Genomic DNA, 17,849 nt, shown 5'->3' with positions numbered 1-17,849 from the left:
AGTAAACTACGGTTATAACGAACTCAAAGGGACTACTAATTTTAGTTCGTTATAACCGTAATTCGTTATAAGCATATGTACAGCTTAACTACAGCATATAGTCGGGACTAAAAAGTTAGTTCGTTATATCCATAAGTTCGTTATAAGCGTGTTCGTTATAACCGGAGTTGACTGTATGTCGATATGCAAACATCTGTTGACAACATTCTGTTAAATGAAGGCTTCCCTCCTGCAAGTGATCTGTATTCATGGTCGAACACCTCTCACAAGACTATGGTGTTAGTGTTAGATGATTTCATGATGGAAATAGCAGGAAGCAAGCTCATGCTAACCTTATATTCAACGCTCTCTCATCATCTAGGCATTACCGTAATTAATTTACAACAATCAGCCTACCCAAAAGGTCTTTATGCATGAACACTGAGTTTAAACACACTATATATATATAATTGTCCAACCCCCGTTCAGCACAGGAGCATAAAATACTAACCTCACAGATATTTCCAGGACAAAGCAAATATTTCTATTCAAAATGTATACATATTCCATAGATTGCTGGCTTTCTGCAGGTTTTCATTGGCAGCAACATAAGCAGTGCTTCTAAAATAGACAAAATCTAAAAGAAAACAACCAAATAAAATGATGTCAAATTATAACAAAGTTCAGTTAAAGTCGTCATTATCCTTCTTGCCTGAATTGCGTCCCTTAGGCACGCCAGAAACCTATGATTGTGGGTTCGAATCCCGGTTCGCCCCGATTATGTTTCTAGGTTTGTCAGCACCATACCCGTGCTCGTGGGTTTCACCGAAGTGGTAAACGTCTGAGACCTGCATCACTTCGGGCTTTCCTCCCACATTAAGCTGACACGCCGTGATATAACTGGAATACTGTTAAAAGCGGCGTTAAACCCAACTCACTCACACTCACTCTTGCCTGAAAGCGAGTAAGGTATCGGGGGGTTGCACTGTGTCATCACGATCAACTGGCATCAATGGTGTTTGAGAAGAATCACTTGATGGCGTGACAGGTGAGTGCACATGAGAGAGGTCACTAGATGAGGTGTGCATCAGTGGTGAGACGGGAGAACTTGCTGAAGATGACATCTCGGGAGTGACAACTTGCAATACTGTAGTTTTAGAGGATGCACATGAGTTGTTGTTTGATTGGGGAAGAAGTTGTCCAAAAGGTGAAGAAGGGTTGCTCTGGTGATTGATGTTCATCAGTGTTAGTGTCCTCTGATAGGTTTAAGGTCTGCATTGAGACGGCATCAACATCAGGTGGAAAGGGTTGAGGGTGACGTGGTCTTTGTGGAGCCTCGCTATCATGAGGTGAGGGTTTCAGACACCGTCGCAGGAAGCGATTGAAGTAGATTAGAAGGAGTGAGATAGTTGTTGTGATTGCTAAGGCAAGGATTCCTATTACTTCATTTGTTAGTTCTGGAAAGTAATAATAAACATTTTCAATCCACTTTTCTTTTCTTTTTTCAAAATAATAATATAAAAAAATAATTAAAAAACAAAACAATTAGGTAAACTATAATTTCTTTTTTCTTATTTGTTTTGTTTTAGATTAATAATTACTTGTTAGTAGGTACAAGCGCATAATCTGTTTCCTCTAGTTCAGTATTTATACTATCATTTAAGTTTCTGCTTTCGCTTTCGGTAACAAAACAAAATTAAAAAGAGTGTCGCAAAAACTACACAAAATACAGATAATGCCACAGACAGTGACACAACAAATGTATTACCTGCAAGTTTATCCGTGATTGTTGTGGAAGTCGTCGTTTTTGTTGTTGGGGGCTCTAGGTATGAATAAAAAACAAAAACAAACAATAAACAATTAACAATAGTTCATAACTAATATTAAAGGATACAATAGTTGTATAATATTCTGATGATCTAATAACTATGAGCTATGATTATCGTGACTAAGCTATCAAGGTCTAGATATACATAACGTAAACATAAAAAGAAACAATAAAAAATAAACACAAAAGAAAAAACAACAAAAAACTCAAATTATAACACATATCATATACCATCATATATATGTATGACCTGTGACAAACCACAGACAGTGACACAACAAATGTATTACCTGCAAGTTTATTCGTGATTGTTGTTGAAATCGTCAGTGCTCCAGTGTTAGGTGGTTGAGTGGGCATCGTCTCTGTTAGAGGCGTCGATGTTGGAGGCGTTGTCATTGTTGGAGGCGTGTTTGTTGGAGGCGTTGCCATTGGGTCACGGAGAGGTCTACCTAAAGGAGCTCTAAGCTGATAAAAAAACACTGTCTGTATCTGTCATCAACAGCTTCAGCTATATATATGTCGAATAACGAATTTCTGTACCAGAATTTTCATGTGAAATATGTGAAGAGGGTGTTGGAAAACCCAAGATGACTGTCACTAACGGTATACGGTCTCATATTAGGTCAGTTACAACCAACTTGAATATTCACTGACGGTATACGGGCTCATGTGGGGTCAGTAGTTCTGCTCTCTGATTGGTCAATCTCACTTTATATGGTGTCAATCACTGGATTGTCTGGTCCAGACTCGATATAGCTGGAATATTGCTGATTGCGGCGTTAAACAACAAACAAACAAGACAAACAGTTCATTTGTTAGATATGATTATGCTAACTTGAGTATTTTCAAATCGAAATGAACGATATGATCAAATCAACTGGGAGGAAAGATTGTTTTTGCTCATCAGTTTATATAAATATGCTCTTTATCAATCAATCAAAGTATCAGTTTTAACAATCAGTTATTACACAAAATAACTACAGTTAATCAATTTAGAATAATATTTCATACAATCGTATCTATATTCCGATAATTCGTGGATATGTTGATACATTTTATAAAATTCAAATCTCAGATAGTATGTAAATATTAAAAGAGGAGTTTAATTATATAGATCTTCTTCTTTATATTTAAACGCAAGCTGAACAGTCGATGTACAAAAATACCCACCCAAGCAACGATTACCTCCCTTTAGCTGTTTAACTGCACCTGACCACCCCAGTTCAATATTCCTATTGACATGACAACCGTCAGCAAGCGGGCAGAAACAATAGACTAAAGGAAACTTGATCTGGGTACACTGGATATGTTCGTTAAGTCCCACACTGAACTCGCTATGTCGACATGACCTAGCTCGATGACATATGACCTTAATACCCGATCATTGCGACATCAGGCTGTGGGAGGAGTGGAAGAGAGAGTGCTGAACAGTTAAATACGGAGGCAGTATACCACATTCCTCATATGTATTATCTCATGTAAAGACTTCATCGCAGTTACCGACGCTGAAACATCTGCGCGGTCATCTGGCTGTGGGAGGAGTGGAAGAGAGTGCGCTGAACAGTTAAATACGGAGGCAGTATACCACATTCCTCATATGTATTATCTCATGTAAAGACTACATCGCAGTTACCGACGCTGAAACATCTGCGCGGTCTTCTGTGAAATGACAAAGTTATGCCACACGAAACATGTCCAGGAACTGGTGTTACTGTAATCAGAGGTCTTCGCGGGAACAACACGGAAATATTCTGTCTACTCGACCATGCAGGCAGGGAGGCAGGCTGTCAATAGACGTGAGTATGCGGTTGTACTGGCATATTGTGTTGAAGTAAATAGATTTCAACTGATACTCAACTATTGCAAAGTTACTAAAGACATATTTATAAGTAATGAATAGTACACCCTATTTATCTGGATAGTCGTATATTGAGGTACAAGCGATCGTGCAGGTGAATAAACCCTGTTTATCCGGAGTGACAAAAGGGAGGTTAACGTGATCGTGCAGGTAATGTATTCGTTGAAGTTAATCTTAATACATTGAATTGATATTGAAATGCAGCCTGGTTCCTTGGGTATGCTGCACTGGCGCAACACTGACCCAGGCAATTACTGCACAATGGCAGCCTCCACTAGACGAACAAACATGACGGACAGGACATGGATTGACTATAGAAAACGCTAGCATAACGTTCAGTGAAGGAACACATTATTTAAAGGGGCACTGATCTAAAGCAATTCCCCAGGACTGTTTGTTGCCTTTGTTATTGTTTTTTCCCCGTGAGTACCCGGATGATACGCAACACAGCTGAGCGTGACAAGAGACTGGGCTACCGTCTGCAAGGACAGCTGAATTTACTTGGAGGCAATATTTGTTTTACTTATTTTTGAACACTGATTGGTTAACTGTGATCTATAAAGATTTCGACAAAGGGCGCATGTTAATTAATTTCTTCAGCCTAAACAAACAGACAAAAAGAACGGCGGAGCTCTTCGGATGTCGTCATTTGGACTGACTGACTGAGTATGGTTTTACGCCGCTTTTAGCAATATTCCAGCAATATCACGGCGGGGGACACCAGAAATGGGCTTCACACATTGTACCCATGTCGGGAATCGAACCCAGGTCTTCGGCGTGACGAGCGAACGCTTTAACCAATAGGCTACCCGACCGCCCCGTCGTCATTTGGAAATAACCCAGATGGTTATAGTTTAATACTAAAAAAAAGTATCCATGCAGTGAAAGCATTTTCGGATTTCGGAATACGATTACTACTCCCTTGTTGTCATCCACGTTTTCTGGTATAACCCGACACTTGTGTATTTGTCGTCATTCACTTGATGCTCAGTTAATGAATTTATTACAGGTACAATTAGCGGTAGCATCACTTAGATTACCTGACAAAGGTTCCCATTTGGCATTTATTGTGTCCTGGGTAATTATTCAATCTAAATCCAGGTTTGAAGTGAGGTTAAATGTGTGTTATGTTATATACACGTGGCAGCCCAGCAAAAGATGAATGATCAGTTGATTTTCTTTTTTTGTAAAGACATATTTTAAATGGCCCAGTTTCAAGTTTGCAGTTGTTTTATTTCATAACTTCATAAAAAGAAGTATCCCAGTGAAAGCATTTCGAGATTTGAGATTGCGTGGATGATAAGATGATTCCTCTGTATCATAGCTTGGTGTTTAATCATGTGATTTATTTGATGACAAGGCACCAGTTCGGTGTATGCCTCATGTGTATGCAAAGTTTCTCGAAGAAATGTTGATTGGTATATGAGTTGTGCTCCGGATAACAGACGGATCACGTTTCTAAAAACCTTGCAAAATTGCATTTGGACAGGGCATAATAACCTCAAACAATTGAAGTAAACATGTACACTTATGTAGTTTAGAATACAGCAAATATGTGTTTTGTTTGTTTTTTTAAATTATTTTTGCAACAATTCAATTCAATTCATATACTCAAAACAGCAACCACCCTTATTTCTCAGACAACTAAACTGCATTTATGTGATATGCATGTTGCAGGGTACGAAAAGAGAAAAGATCAGTTGTGTAGAAAAAAACATTGATAAAAGGATAAATTGATTAATCACTGTTATCTTGTGTGTTTGTTTATTGTAGGCAGATCGAATACACCCACATCTGGGTGTGAAGTGCCTGTGTAAAAACAACCTACTTTGATCTTACTTGATCTACTTGGATTAGCCTTATTGATTCCAAGACAAAACTGTATTCTATTTTTGCTGATCAATATGACGATACGCCCTTATAATATCAAAGAAAGCGAGTTATGCGCTAACTGACTTGGTATATGTATGTCATCGTATCCCAATTCCAGAGTCATATTATGCGATGCGGACGGGGAAGCATTTTACTGCTGCCGGGGAATTGGTAAAACATAGGTGACCAGATAATAGCTCTTCATATAGCTGTAATATTGCTGCGCTCGGTGTTACACAACAAACATACAAACGTTATTAGATAGCCGACTTCGATTGCTATATTTCTATACGATTGCGAAAAAAAATGAGGGATAGATGGTGTCCCCGGCACCTCTTGGCTAGTCGTAAGTTGCGACTTTGAATTGGGAACCCGTGGTAGTTCTGGGTAAGAATAGTGTCTTAGCAACCCATGCATGCCATAAGAGGCGACTATGCTTGTCGAAAGATAGGATATAGGGATCGGGTGGTTCAGGGTAGAAGACGCTTGGTTGATGTCTGCGTACCCCAACATCCGCCAGCTGCGTACCCTGACGTCCGCCAACTGGAAATATTACTTAGAGGGGAAAGAAACAACAAATGTTGCTAAGCTCTTGATTAAAACTATGATGATGATGATGATGATGATGAACACATGATTTATCCCCAGATTCAGGACGGGTTGAAGACATACTTTAAGTTCCCTAGAAATTTGATTAGACCAACGTAATACATCAATGAACATCAATGAACAGTAAGTATTTAATGTACTGCATTCAATGATATGATTTCGCGAGTAGTAGGCATAGTCAACAAGTAAAAGGAACACGCGTGGCCATGTTGTCTACTGCGCCACAGTTCACTGGGAATGAAACCTTTCATTGTGGGTACGAATCATATTCACGCAAATTTTCCTAATCATGTTTCTAGGTTTGTCAGCCCCATACCATGCTCGGGGGTTTCACGAAAGTAAACTTTCCTTCTACTTCACCGAGACACATTATATAAACCAAGCTCGGTTACACTTGATTTCCATTCTGAACTGGCAGTTTGTGTTCATTTTAAGAATAAAGATGTCGGATATGCTGCTTCGTGTGAGCAAGTAGAATTTTTAGAAACTTTTAGAGATATTCAGAGCTTCACATAATGTTCGTATTGAGAATTAAGAGGCATCAACGCTGGATTGCTGATAAATCAGTTCAGATGACCTGACATCCTATGAAGAGTTTGTCAGATTTTCATGAGATTGGATATATGCACAATGTAAATGAACAATGGAGGTTGATAAAATTGTGTTGTTTTGAAAATGAACTAAGGTGATATTTTCTATGTCCATATGTATTTTTCAGTTTAATTAATTTAGTATCCCTATGCATAATTTCAATTTGATGAATTTCAATATCCGTTTCAGTTTCATTATTTTCGAGAACAAATTCTTTACATTCCCGGCCCTCCAAAATATTAAATAGTCAATCACAAACCGATTGTAAGAGGTCCTTTTTTCTTCCTCAGTGGAATCCATTACTGACATGGATGTAGATGTTTCTCTACTAGCAGTCGAGAAGCATCTCAGCTTTCTGGAACTAGTGGACAATCACGGCCATCTTTACGAAGGGCCCGTTCTCCTGAGAGCAATAGGTCGTTATGAACGATACTGGCTGCCTTTTGCATCCAAACACACAAATGAAGTTCTGGCAGCTCCTTTGGACATTGAGTGGGTCTGGCACTGTCATATGTTGGCTCCAATGTCATATCAGAAAGACTGCTTGTCCATGGTCGGCGTTTTGGTTCCCCACAAACTGATAGGCTCCTATGAAAGGCAGAAGTACCTATCTATGACAGAGTATCTGTGGAATAAGGAGTGCCCAGAAACACCCTTCCATGCCAAAACTGAAGGATCAACGGGTGAAAAGGACCTTGTATCCAGTATCAGTTATGATCTTGTCTCAGCTTCAGCAAGGCAAAAACAGTTCTTCTATCAAGTATCCCTACCTCATTACAAGCACCGGACGTACCTGCAAACTGCCATGAAGAGATATAAACAGTTTCTGTTCCTCCTGAAAAGCAACCCAAACTCTTTCCTTGCTCCCACCTTTGACATTGATCTGGTATGGCATACCCATCAGTTGGATCCTGTCGCCTATCTATCTGATACTAAGCGACTCCTCGGTAAGATCCTGAGTCATGATGACAGTGTCAACGACAGATCACAAAACTCCAAGCTTACCAATGCCACGATGCGGACATCCTCCCTTTGGAAAAATGTTTTTCATGAGAGCTTTTCCTTCCCTGGTGCCATGTACAGAGGTGAAAACCAAAAGGGACAATTGTATCAGCTGACAGAGGGAGAAACAAAGGCTTTAGGTGTGGAAGAAGTACTTGTGAAACTCACGCACATTGAAATTGACGGACTTCCAACAGGGGCACGTTCAGCAAAGTTAGAGGTGGCTATTTTACGAGACGAAGTAGTGGTGTTGAATAAGATAACACTGAGTACAAAGAATTACATTGACAAATGTATTTTGACTTGGAAGGGGGCTAATCTCTTCCAAGCAAAGATATGTACAAACAAATACCATGTCATCCACTTCAAGTTGATCGGAAAATCAGGGTTCACGATTTTCAAAAAGGAGATAGAAGTGGGAGAGGCAACGCTTGACTGCCTGTCGTCAATTGAGACCATTGAAGGATATACATATTCAATTTCTGCTAAGAAAACACTGGAACCATGGGATATAATCTTGACATGTAAAGGAGAGTTAAGTCGTCCTATAACGACATTACAGTTGAATAATGGCCCTTGGAAGACGCATAGGGAGGGTCCTTTGTTACCAAGAGAGGAAGTATGGGGTCCTGTGCCAATACCACGTCCTGTAGGTGTTTCAGCAATGTTCCACATGGCAATACACAAGTAAGTTGTTCTTTTTAAAGGAATATTATCCTGACTATTTGACTTGTTTCCATAAATGACCAATGGAATACCAACAGTGAGCTCACCAAAATATATAATTTTATAGCATCTGGTTATTGTCTTTTAGAATTTCTTGGCTATGAATTCTCTGAAAACAATTTACTTCTACAGCATTTTACTTCAAACAAACCATGCAGTTGCTATCATCGTGACACCCAAATAGTTTGGCCAACAAAATGTTTGATTTAGTAGGGCAAATATGGTCATGGAACTAGCTGTGGCACCAATCCCAACAGTGGAAAAATTAAACGTGCGCATTGTTTTTAATTTCACTCCAACTCCTTTACCTGGAGGTTGGGTGGGGCTCTTAGATACACGTATGATCTTAACAAGAACACAAGACAACCAAGGTTGTTTTGCAACATCACAACACCAGTTGTAATCTAAAACCTTGTTGAGTAAGTTTTGTTCAACGTTGCTTTGAACAGTATCGTGTTCCCAGGAATTACAATATGTTGTGCTAGTAAATAAATATCAATAGATGTCTACCATCACTGATGATACAGTTTGAATTCTATGAGCTTTCTCTTGTATGTGTACTTTGGGGCATGGGTGATGCTACATTTCGCTTTGTAGAGTTGCGTCCCTTATGCAAGCCAGAAACGTATGGACGTGGGCTTGAATACCAATGATGTTTTTAGGTTTGTCAGCAACATACCCGTGCTCGTAGGTCTCATCTAAGAGGAAAACGTCCTAAGACCTGCATCACATCGGGCTTTCCTCCCACAACAAGCTGACACGCCGAATACTGTTCACAACATTAAACTCAGCTCACTCACTCACTCTATTAGTACGTATGGCACGTGCCTTTAAAGGTGTCACATATCTACGACCTGAGTCATTGTTGGCCTTCCTCGCAATATGGCTGAAAATCAGCCGATCTAACTTTTAATTTAACTCAGTCACTTAGATATGATGCTGAAACCGTGGTGTTATTGTTATATTATTTCAGTCAAAGTGTTTTTCAGCCCAACACCGTCCCACCCTAAATGCGGAATGTAGACAATTGTGTCCTCGTTCCAGACTTACGGCGGCTGGTTGCACTGCAGAGTTTGTATGCAGAGTCGTCCACTCCACGGATCTGCTGATGTCAGCAGTTCTTGTGTATCACCAGAAAAGACTGGTCTCGTTTGCTTATCTCATTGGTGCAGACCAACTTCCTTCACCAGAAGCAGTCGATTCATCTTCCGTAAGTTAACACTATTCAAAACTGACGTATTAGTGACAAAAGTGATGTCCGTTTCAATTCACAATTTTGCGGTATACAATAAGTTCCTTTGAGTGATTTTTTTGCGAACTGGTATTATCACTAGTTGATAGTGATTCATAAACACACGCTAATGGTATAGTCGGAAACTTACAATGGTCTTTGCTTTTAGAAGAGATTTATAATGAATATGGAAAGGGTTTGTGGCTTTTATTAACTATAAAACGTCAACACCAGGGCTTAACCAGTCTCAACTAGCTGCCTACACAGATTCCATTGATTGTAAAAGGCAAAATAGCGGTGAAAACTATATTAGTGATCGCTGAAAATCAGTGATGTCACCAGGTTTTCGCGAAAAGGTAAGCATGTCTGGTCCTGCCCTACCGGTAGCACCGGCCACTCACACAATTTGCATAAAACAGAAAGTGATTGTTGCCTGACGTTGAACAAACATATTTATACAAGTACTGTAAAACCTTTTTGGGGGAAGAACCGCACCGTTTCCAGTGATACCAGCTGACTAAACAAATGAGTTAACTAATAAGTACCTATTAGTTAGTATTTATTAATGTTCTTTGTACATAGAAAGGTACAAAGAATGGTATCGCTGTATACACAGTAATCTCCACAATGAGTGAGTGAGTTTAACGACGCTCATAACAGCTAAAGATACAGGTTGTTAACTTTATGGGGGAAGAAAGCCCAAAGTGGTACAGGTCTCAGACGCTTACCACTTTGATGAAACCCACAAGGACTTGTATGGTGCTAACAAACCCAGAAACATCACCATGGCAAAATTCAGGCCTGAAGACGACTTAGAAAATCAAATTCCATCTAAATGATTATGGTGCCAAGCGTCAACTGCACATTATGAGATAAATGAGTGCGAGTTTGTTACAATGATTGAAGGATCATACAGATAATCTTGCGTATTCATGATAACATCGTTTCACATGTGTTATATTTTCAGGACCTGCCATCTTTAAATCCAAAGTTAGGGCAACGAGCGATGTTGATACAGAACAATAAAGGAGACTGGGGTTTGGTTACTGGCAACTGGGTTAGCGCCTCAAGTATGTCACTACTTCAATATACAAGTAGTCTTATCGTATTGCAATTGTGGGTTTTTTTCATTTCCTTAAGTTATGAAAATTACATATGTACAAGTTTCGGTTGAAGAATTTTCTTATTGTCTGTTCTAATAGACTAAAATTTGCATTTCCATGAGCTATGGATGTGTATATTGAGTCATTATAATAAAACCACTTTGTATGAGTGACCTGAGTTGGGTTAAACCCTGCATTAAAGAGTATTTCAATTATATCATGGTGTGTCAGCTTGATGTCAGAGTAAATCCTGAAGCGATGCAGGTCTCAGATGTTTACTATATTGGTGAAACTGACGAGTATAGGTTTTGTGCTGGCATGAACACTGTCAGCTCGAATCTGGGCGATTTAAACTTATAACTATACTTGTAGGTTTCTGAAACGCCCTGAACAGAAAACTGCGGCGCCTTAGACGACTTGACCTCCATTGCCCGCTCAAACAAATATATATGAATTAGCATGGTTGATCTCCAAAACCAAGTGATATTTGTTTTCAACCTATAGGTTGTTCGAAGCGTCGGAAGAAGAGACAGGATCTTTGTGGATATCTTAACATCAACTTCTACAAGTTCTCCACCAGGACCATGAAAAATACATGCATGTGTCAGGACCTTCCCTGGAAGTTCTACTTACGACTTGATGGAATGGAGTGTAGAAGAAAGTGTGTCACGTTCCCGGACAAATACCAAGAAGCTGCTGAACGAGTTACCCTGGCTTTCTCCGTCAGTGTCCTGCATGTTCTGTGTCAGCCAAGATCGAAAGCATGGAAAACTGCATTGTCCCCGAACTATGGCAGGAAGCTAGGTCGTCGTGATTTGGCAGATGCCTGTGAGAATGTCCTGTTCCTATCTGCAGCTGGGGTACTTCAGGAATGTCCATCTAACCATTATTTGGAGAACTCATACAGAGACGACAGGAAGGCAAGGCATGCATTGCTCAAGAACGGACAAAAGAAAAGTGGACAAGGTGCTGACAGCGAGAGTGGAGAGGATGAAGAAGAGGAGAAGGAGCATGATGATGGAGATGACGAATTGACAGGTGATGTCAATGTGGATCTGTTTGATGCGGGTCATGATGACGATTTTGAAGACCTTTGTATGATGGGAATGGATAGTTTTACTGTCGACTGTAGTGAAAGCTATGATGATGGTGGAGATTCAGGAGCAAATGATTATGGCGGAGGAGGGGGTTACTACGGTGGCGGGAGTGACTTTACAGGCAGCTCATCGTTCGGTGGTGGTGGATGCAGCGACGGTGGTGGATATGATGGCGGAGGATGTGGAGGAGGAGGCGGAGGTGGATGTGGAGGAGGAGGCGGAGGTGGATGTGGAGGCGGTGGTGGATGTGGAGGCGGTGGTGGATGTGGAGGAGGTGGAGGTGGTGGATGTGGAGGAGGAGGGGGAGGGGGAGATGACTGACTGTACATGAACTCCAACAACAATGACTTGATTATTCAATATTGCATGAGGTGAGAGGCTTGTGAAGGTCTACTGCTGCTGTTGTGAATGTCTGGGGATGGTTTTACTGATTACAGATTTGAATCACAGGCTTTACACCCATTCAAACTTGATTAACACCTGGTCACAAACAGTTGAACTTGGACATTTATGAAGACGTGTTGACTCGAAAACAAAGTGTAACCGGGTTTTCAGTGGCTTTATCCATTATATATACAGATAACACCAAGACGGCTACGGGGTGTGAGGCTTATGTTTATTTGTGAATAATCACGATAGACACCCTGTAATAAGAAACAGAAACAGATAATATAGTACATGCACATTAAGAAATAATACATATCATATAATCATCAAAGCAGGAATAATTACTTACGCATGATATGTACATGATATGTAAATATGATAATTACTTCTTAGATGCTTATTATGATATAGGAATGGGTGCCGTCCGTCCGTCCGTCCGTCCGTCCGTCACATTTTGTTTCCGGAGCAGATCTTGCGAACCGTACCATATTTCTTCACCAAACTTGGCAGATAGATAGATCTAGTGGTGAACTGGTGCCTTTTGATAGTTTGGGATTTTAAAAAAAATTATTTTTCGAGTTTCGATGGCAACGACTTTGATTTAGACTGAAAATGGCGGTAGTCCTCGTTTCCGGAGCAGATCTTGCGAACCGTACCATATGTATTCACCAAACTTGGCAGATAGATAGATCTAGTGGTGAACTGGTGCCTTTTGATAGTTTGGGATTTTCAAAAAAGTTATTTTTCGAGTTCCCATGGCAACGACTTTGATTTAGACTGAAAATGGCGGTAGTCCTCGTTTCTGGAGCAGATCTTGAAAACCGTACCATATTTCTTCACCATACTTGGCACATAGATAGGTCTAGTGGTGAACTGGTGCCTTTTGATAGTGTGGGATTTTTAAACAGTTATTTTTCGAGTTTCCATGGCAACGACTTTGATTTAGACTGAAAATGGCGGTAGTCCTCGTTTCCGGAGCAGATCTTGAAAACCGTACTATATTTCTTCATCAAACTTGACACATAATGTCATCTCACAGTATTGAATACATTTCCTTTCTTGTCGGTAAGTTCTGCATTGCTTGAGTGTATGTTCCTCCAAAAGTGTCATGGACACAGTTGTTGCATTCACTGACTAACTTCATGCAGAAACACAACTCATTACAAATAAAACAGTGTAACTGATCTTAAACCTACTCAACTGTATAAACAATATATATTCTTGTCAACCATACTACTTAGAACCTACACCGAAACCATCGCTCCTAATTGTAATAAAGAAGTTGTTCGTCCATATGTCTCATCCTTACTCATTACAAATTCAGTAACATATTCTATCATAAACTGCAGATGGAAAAACAACACCAGTAATAACTTTTTTTTAGTGCTGCAATTAGGCCATTTACAAAAAGGCCCAGTGAACATAGTTCACAGGAGCTAATGCATTTCACTCACCCGACATGTCAAACTGGCGGGGGATGTGAGTATTTCATGCTTGTTTATAATGCCTAATCTTTGATTACTATTTAATCCTATTTAGAAGTAAAGATAAATTATAAACTAACCTTTAGTGGTGATCTACAAATACTCCCAAAGCAGTGCATAGTGAAAGTGCCAACATGGAGTTAGTCAGAGCAAGTAGGTAAAGTTTGAATTTGGCCAATCACAGGATAGCTTGGAATGTGATTGATCAATAGAGGGCTGGACATAGAATGATGGGATAAAAACAATATATATAGTCCAACAGAAACAAAACTTAAAATAGTTTTATTTACAAAAAAGCTAAAATACAAATATATACACCTGAAACAATAGTTTGCTGCAAGATTACATATCCACCCAAGAGGTGTCCTTCGACTGCTAATAGTAAACCTTTGATTGCTGAGCAGATGTTAACTTTCTATCCGTCAAAAACTATTGATATGATACGGTGTCCTTCGACTGCTAATAGTAAACCTTTGATTGCTGAGCAGATATTAACTTTCTATCCGTCAAATACTATTGGTATGATACGGTGTCCTTCGACTGCTAATAGTAAACCTTTGATTGCTGAGCAGATATTATCTTTCTATCCGTCAAATACTATTGATATGATACGGTGTCCTTCGACTGCTCATAGTAAACCTTTGATTGCTGAGCAGATATTAACTTTCTATCCGTCAAATACTATTGATATGATACGGTGTCCTTCGACTGCTAATAGTAAACCTTTGATTGCTGAGCAGATATTAACTTTCTATCCGTCAAATACTATTGATATGATACGGTGTCCTTCGACTGCTAATAGTAAACCTTTGATTGCTGAGCAGATATTAACTTTTTATCCGTCAAATACTATTGATATGATACAATGGAAAATGACATTTCCATCTATATATCTCACACCACTGGCGCGTAAAACCATACTCACTCACTCACACCTCTTAAATGATATATCAGCAACCAATTTCCACTTCATTGCGTTTTATTTACCTACTTTTGAGTCTTTTTTTCTGCAGAATTAGAGTTTGTTCATGATTTCATAAAAGGTAAAGCAACCAGTATCATATGGACATGCAAACAATATACATATGTAATTATTATTGTACGAATAAATTACAGGCCATGAATGAATGGATTTTGAACTGTGGCCAGCAATGTACTCGTTGTGTGATGGAGTTGCCAGTAATCAAGACTGGCACAACAGGGTCATGCTGAGAAACATAACCCGTCCGTGATGATATGATTTTTGTTTGTATGTTATTCAACGCCGCACTCAGCAATATCAATGCACATGATGTCAATCACTGGATTGTCTGGTCCAGACTCGGTTATTTACAGACCGCCGTCATATAGCTGGAGAATTACTGAGTGCGGCGTTATACAACAAATAAACAAACAAACATATGACGGCGGACTGTAAATTTTCCAGTCTCTACTAAACTATCCAGTGATTGATATCGATCCACGCAATTGGGATACGATGACATGCATCAACCCAGTCAGCGAGTCTGACCACTCCATCCGGTTGGTCGCCTCTTACGGCAAGCATGGGTAGCTGAAGGCCTGTTGTTACCTGGATCAACACGGGTTGTGATTGGTTGGCTGGTTTGTTGTTTAACGCCGCACTCAGCAATATTCCAGCCATATGACGGCGGTCTGTAAATAATCGAGTCTGGACCAGACAATCCAGTGATTTACATCATGAACATCGATCCACGCAATTGGGATCGATGACATGCATCAACCAAGTCAGCGAGCCTGACCACCCGATCCCGTTAGTCGCCTTTTACGACAAGCATAGTCGCCTTTTACGGCAAGCATGGGTTGCTGAAGACCTATTCTACCCCGGAACCTTCACGGGTCCCACACGGGTTGTAAAGATATGAAGGGGGTCTAATTTGAATCTAAATCGTTTTATATAGATAACTACTGACGTGTTGGTAGGGCAGTGTATTTTAGTTACGGCACAAAATGTCATTTTCTTCATCTGAATGAGGATAATGATGGAAGACAATAGTTATATACTGTATCTATTGTGTATGATAGAAGCCCTCGAAGGCCGAGTTTCTACTTTGCCCAACACTGAGTGCACTGATATGGGCTAAGGTTATGCAGCTGGATTGTCGGAGTGTGTTAAAAGTGCATGTATCATGAAACATAGTTATAGATTTTCTTACATCATTATGTAGCCAATATGATGTACAAAGCGATGGCTGAAAAAAGGAGTATGAAAACGTAACCCTAGTGCCATGACAGGTCGCTTTACCTTTGTAGTGCTATTTCAAGACTGCAACGGATATTATGATTTGGAGAAAATAAACAAAGGACATGAACCAATCTGTGTTTTGCAATCACGTGTAACTCATGCGTCTATCATCCTTCCAAAATACGTCATCATTTATATTTATTTTATTTTTTTCTATTTTTATTAATAATTTTGATTTTATACGATATAGGATAAAGCGCCACATTTTGTGGATATTTCTTAATAGTTTGTCTACTAAAAGTCTCAGTCGGTGTTGATATAAGATTGCATTCATTTTCAGGTTTTAAGTTGATTAGGATCCATATGACATAGTGTTGATATATACGCCTGCCTTCATTTCCAAGTTTCACTTGACAAGCGTTAAGTGCTAATCGTTAAAAGTCCATGTTCGGAAGTGAGAGGCGATTAACGGGATCGGGTTGTCAGTCTCGCTGACTTGGTTGAAACATGTCATCGATCCCAATTGCGTGGATCGATGCTTATGATATCAATCACTGGAATGTCTGGTCCAGACTCGATTATTTACAGACCGCCGACATATAGCTTGAATATTGCTGAGTATGGCGTTAAACAACACACCAACCAACCAACCAACCTGTCCGGAAATAGAAGTAAACATTACTCTGTGACAACACGCTCTCCCAGAAAACTAGACCGCCTCCTTGATCTCGTGGTGGAGCGTCCGCCCGGAGAGCGGAAGGTCCAGGGTTCCATCCCCTGTCGCGTCATACCAAAAGACGTTAAAAGATGGTACGTGTTGTTACCCTGTCTGGCGCTCGGCATTAAGGGGCTAAAACTGGTCGGCTTGGAGTGAGTATACTGTGTCTGAGTGGGGTATTCATGTTAAACTGCAGCATGGTATCTCAGTGGGCATCAGTCCGGACTAGTACAAGCAGCACATACTAGTACACACACGTGCATGCGCGTCGCTATATAAGTGCAATAATCTTGGACGTGACGTTAAACCCCATTTCACCTCACCTCACCCAGAAAACTGTTATGTAATTTTAGTCATTTCTGCCAAAGGTAATCTCTAAATTAAGATGGTCAGTACGTTAGATTAGCATCATTGTAAGTCTTGTTTAAATAACTGATAACTGAACGTGCGACCATATCATAACCACTAAGTGAGTAAGTATGGTTTTACGCCGCTTTTAGCAATATTCCAGCAATATCACGGCGGGGGACACCAGAAATGGGCTTCACACATTATACCCATGTCGGGAATCGAACCCGGGTCTTCGGCGTGGCGAGCGAACGCTTCACGCCGAAGACCCGGGTTCGATTCCCGACATGGGTACACTGTATGAAGCCCATTTCTGGTTTTCCCCCGCCGTGATATTGCTGGAACATTGCTAAAGGCGGCGTAAAACCATACTCACTCACTCTTCGGCGTGACGAGCGAACGCTTTAACCACAAGGCTACCCGACCGCCCTCATAACCACTAAGAGCATCGGTGGTATATAAAATAACAATCCTTTATTCGGGGTACCTCACTGCTGAAATACATCGAATGACTGGCCACTAGTAGCTGCTTCTCTTGGTTATTTAAAGGTAAGACATGTTCACTTGATATATTGTATGTTCTTAAATTATATTCCTATTTTCCGTTTTTCAATTGCATTCTGAGTTGTTAATTGCTTTGAATATAATCTTTTTTTCTCCTTGACATTTTTATTGCATGTAGATAATTGTCACAATTACATGAAAAACATATGACAGCTGCACATTTTGTAACATTATAGTATTCTGACAGTTGAAGTTGAATATTTTGGAAAGTTGGCAGTTTTTGCTGTTTATTTTCGTAAATGAGTTTTT

General features: G+C 40.0%; 2 protein-coding genes across 2 annotated transcripts; one reads left to right on the top strand and one right to left on the bottom strand.

Annotated features, from left to right (window-relative positions):
• Nucleotides 1-1,134: 1,134 nt before the first annotated feature.
• On the bottom strand, nt 1,135-2,285 carry LOC125377041 (proline-rich receptor-like protein kinase PERK2). The gene is made up of 3 exons (XM_048389843.1): nt 2,098-2,285; nt 1,748-1,801; nt 1,135-1,436 (listed from the first exon to the last, which is right to left on the bottom strand). The coding sequence occupies exons 1-3, from the start codon at nt 2,234-2,236 to the stop codon at nt 1,135-1,137; spliced, it is 495 nt and encodes a 164-aa protein (XP_048245800.1). The 5' UTR covers nt 2,237-2,285.
• A 769-nt stretch (nt 2,286-3,054) lies between these two features.
• On the top strand, nt 3,055-12,217 carry LOC124152733. Its single transcript, XM_048389842.1, has 6 exons — nt 3,055-3,603; nt 6,186-6,269; nt 7,028-8,426; nt 9,510-9,675; nt 10,664-10,766; nt 11,304-12,217. The coding sequence occupies exons 2-6, from the start codon at nt 6,263-6,265 to the stop codon at nt 12,215-12,217; spliced, it is 2,589 nt and encodes an 862-aa protein (XP_048245799.1). The 5' UTR covers nt 3,055-3,603; nt 6,186-6,262.
• Nucleotides 12,218-17,849: the final 5,632 nt, after the last annotated feature.

Source organism: Haliotis rufescens, unplaced genomic scaffold, assembly GCF_023055435.1.
Source record: "Haliotis rufescens isolate VD_foot unplaced genomic scaffold, xgHalRufe1.0.p SCAF_8, whole genome shotgun sequence".
In the NCBI taxonomy this organism is placed as follows: Eukaryota; Metazoa; Mollusca; class Gastropoda; order Lepetellida; family Haliotidae; genus Haliotis; species Haliotis rufescens.
The sequence above is the reverse complement of the archived record's forward strand: the minus strand, read 5'-3'. Positions and strand labels throughout refer to the sequence as shown.

Excerpts from the sequence above, each read along its gene's own strand:
- LOC125377041 (XM_048389843.1), bottom strand. The coding sequence starts at position 2,236 with ATGGCAACGCCTCCAACAAACACGCCTCCAACAATGACAACGCCTCCA. Across the intron at positions 1,802-2,097 it reads AATCACGAATAAACTTGCAG|AGCCCCCAACAACAAAAACG; the intron begins GTAATACATTTG and ends ATTCATACCTAG. Across the intron at positions 1,437-1,747 it reads AATCACGGATAAACTTGCAG|AACTAACAAATGAAGTAATA; the intron begins GTAATACATTTG and ends ATTACTTTCCAG.
- LOC124152733 (XM_048389842.1), top strand. Across the intron at positions 9,676-10,663 it reads AAGCAGTCGATTCATCTTCC|GACCTGCCATCTTTAAATCC; the intron begins GTAAGTTAACAC and ends TTATATTTTCAG. Across the intron at positions 10,767-11,303 it reads CAACTGGGTTAGCGCCTCAA|GTTGTTCGAAGCGTCGGAAG; the intron begins GTATGTCACTAC and ends TTCAACCTATAG.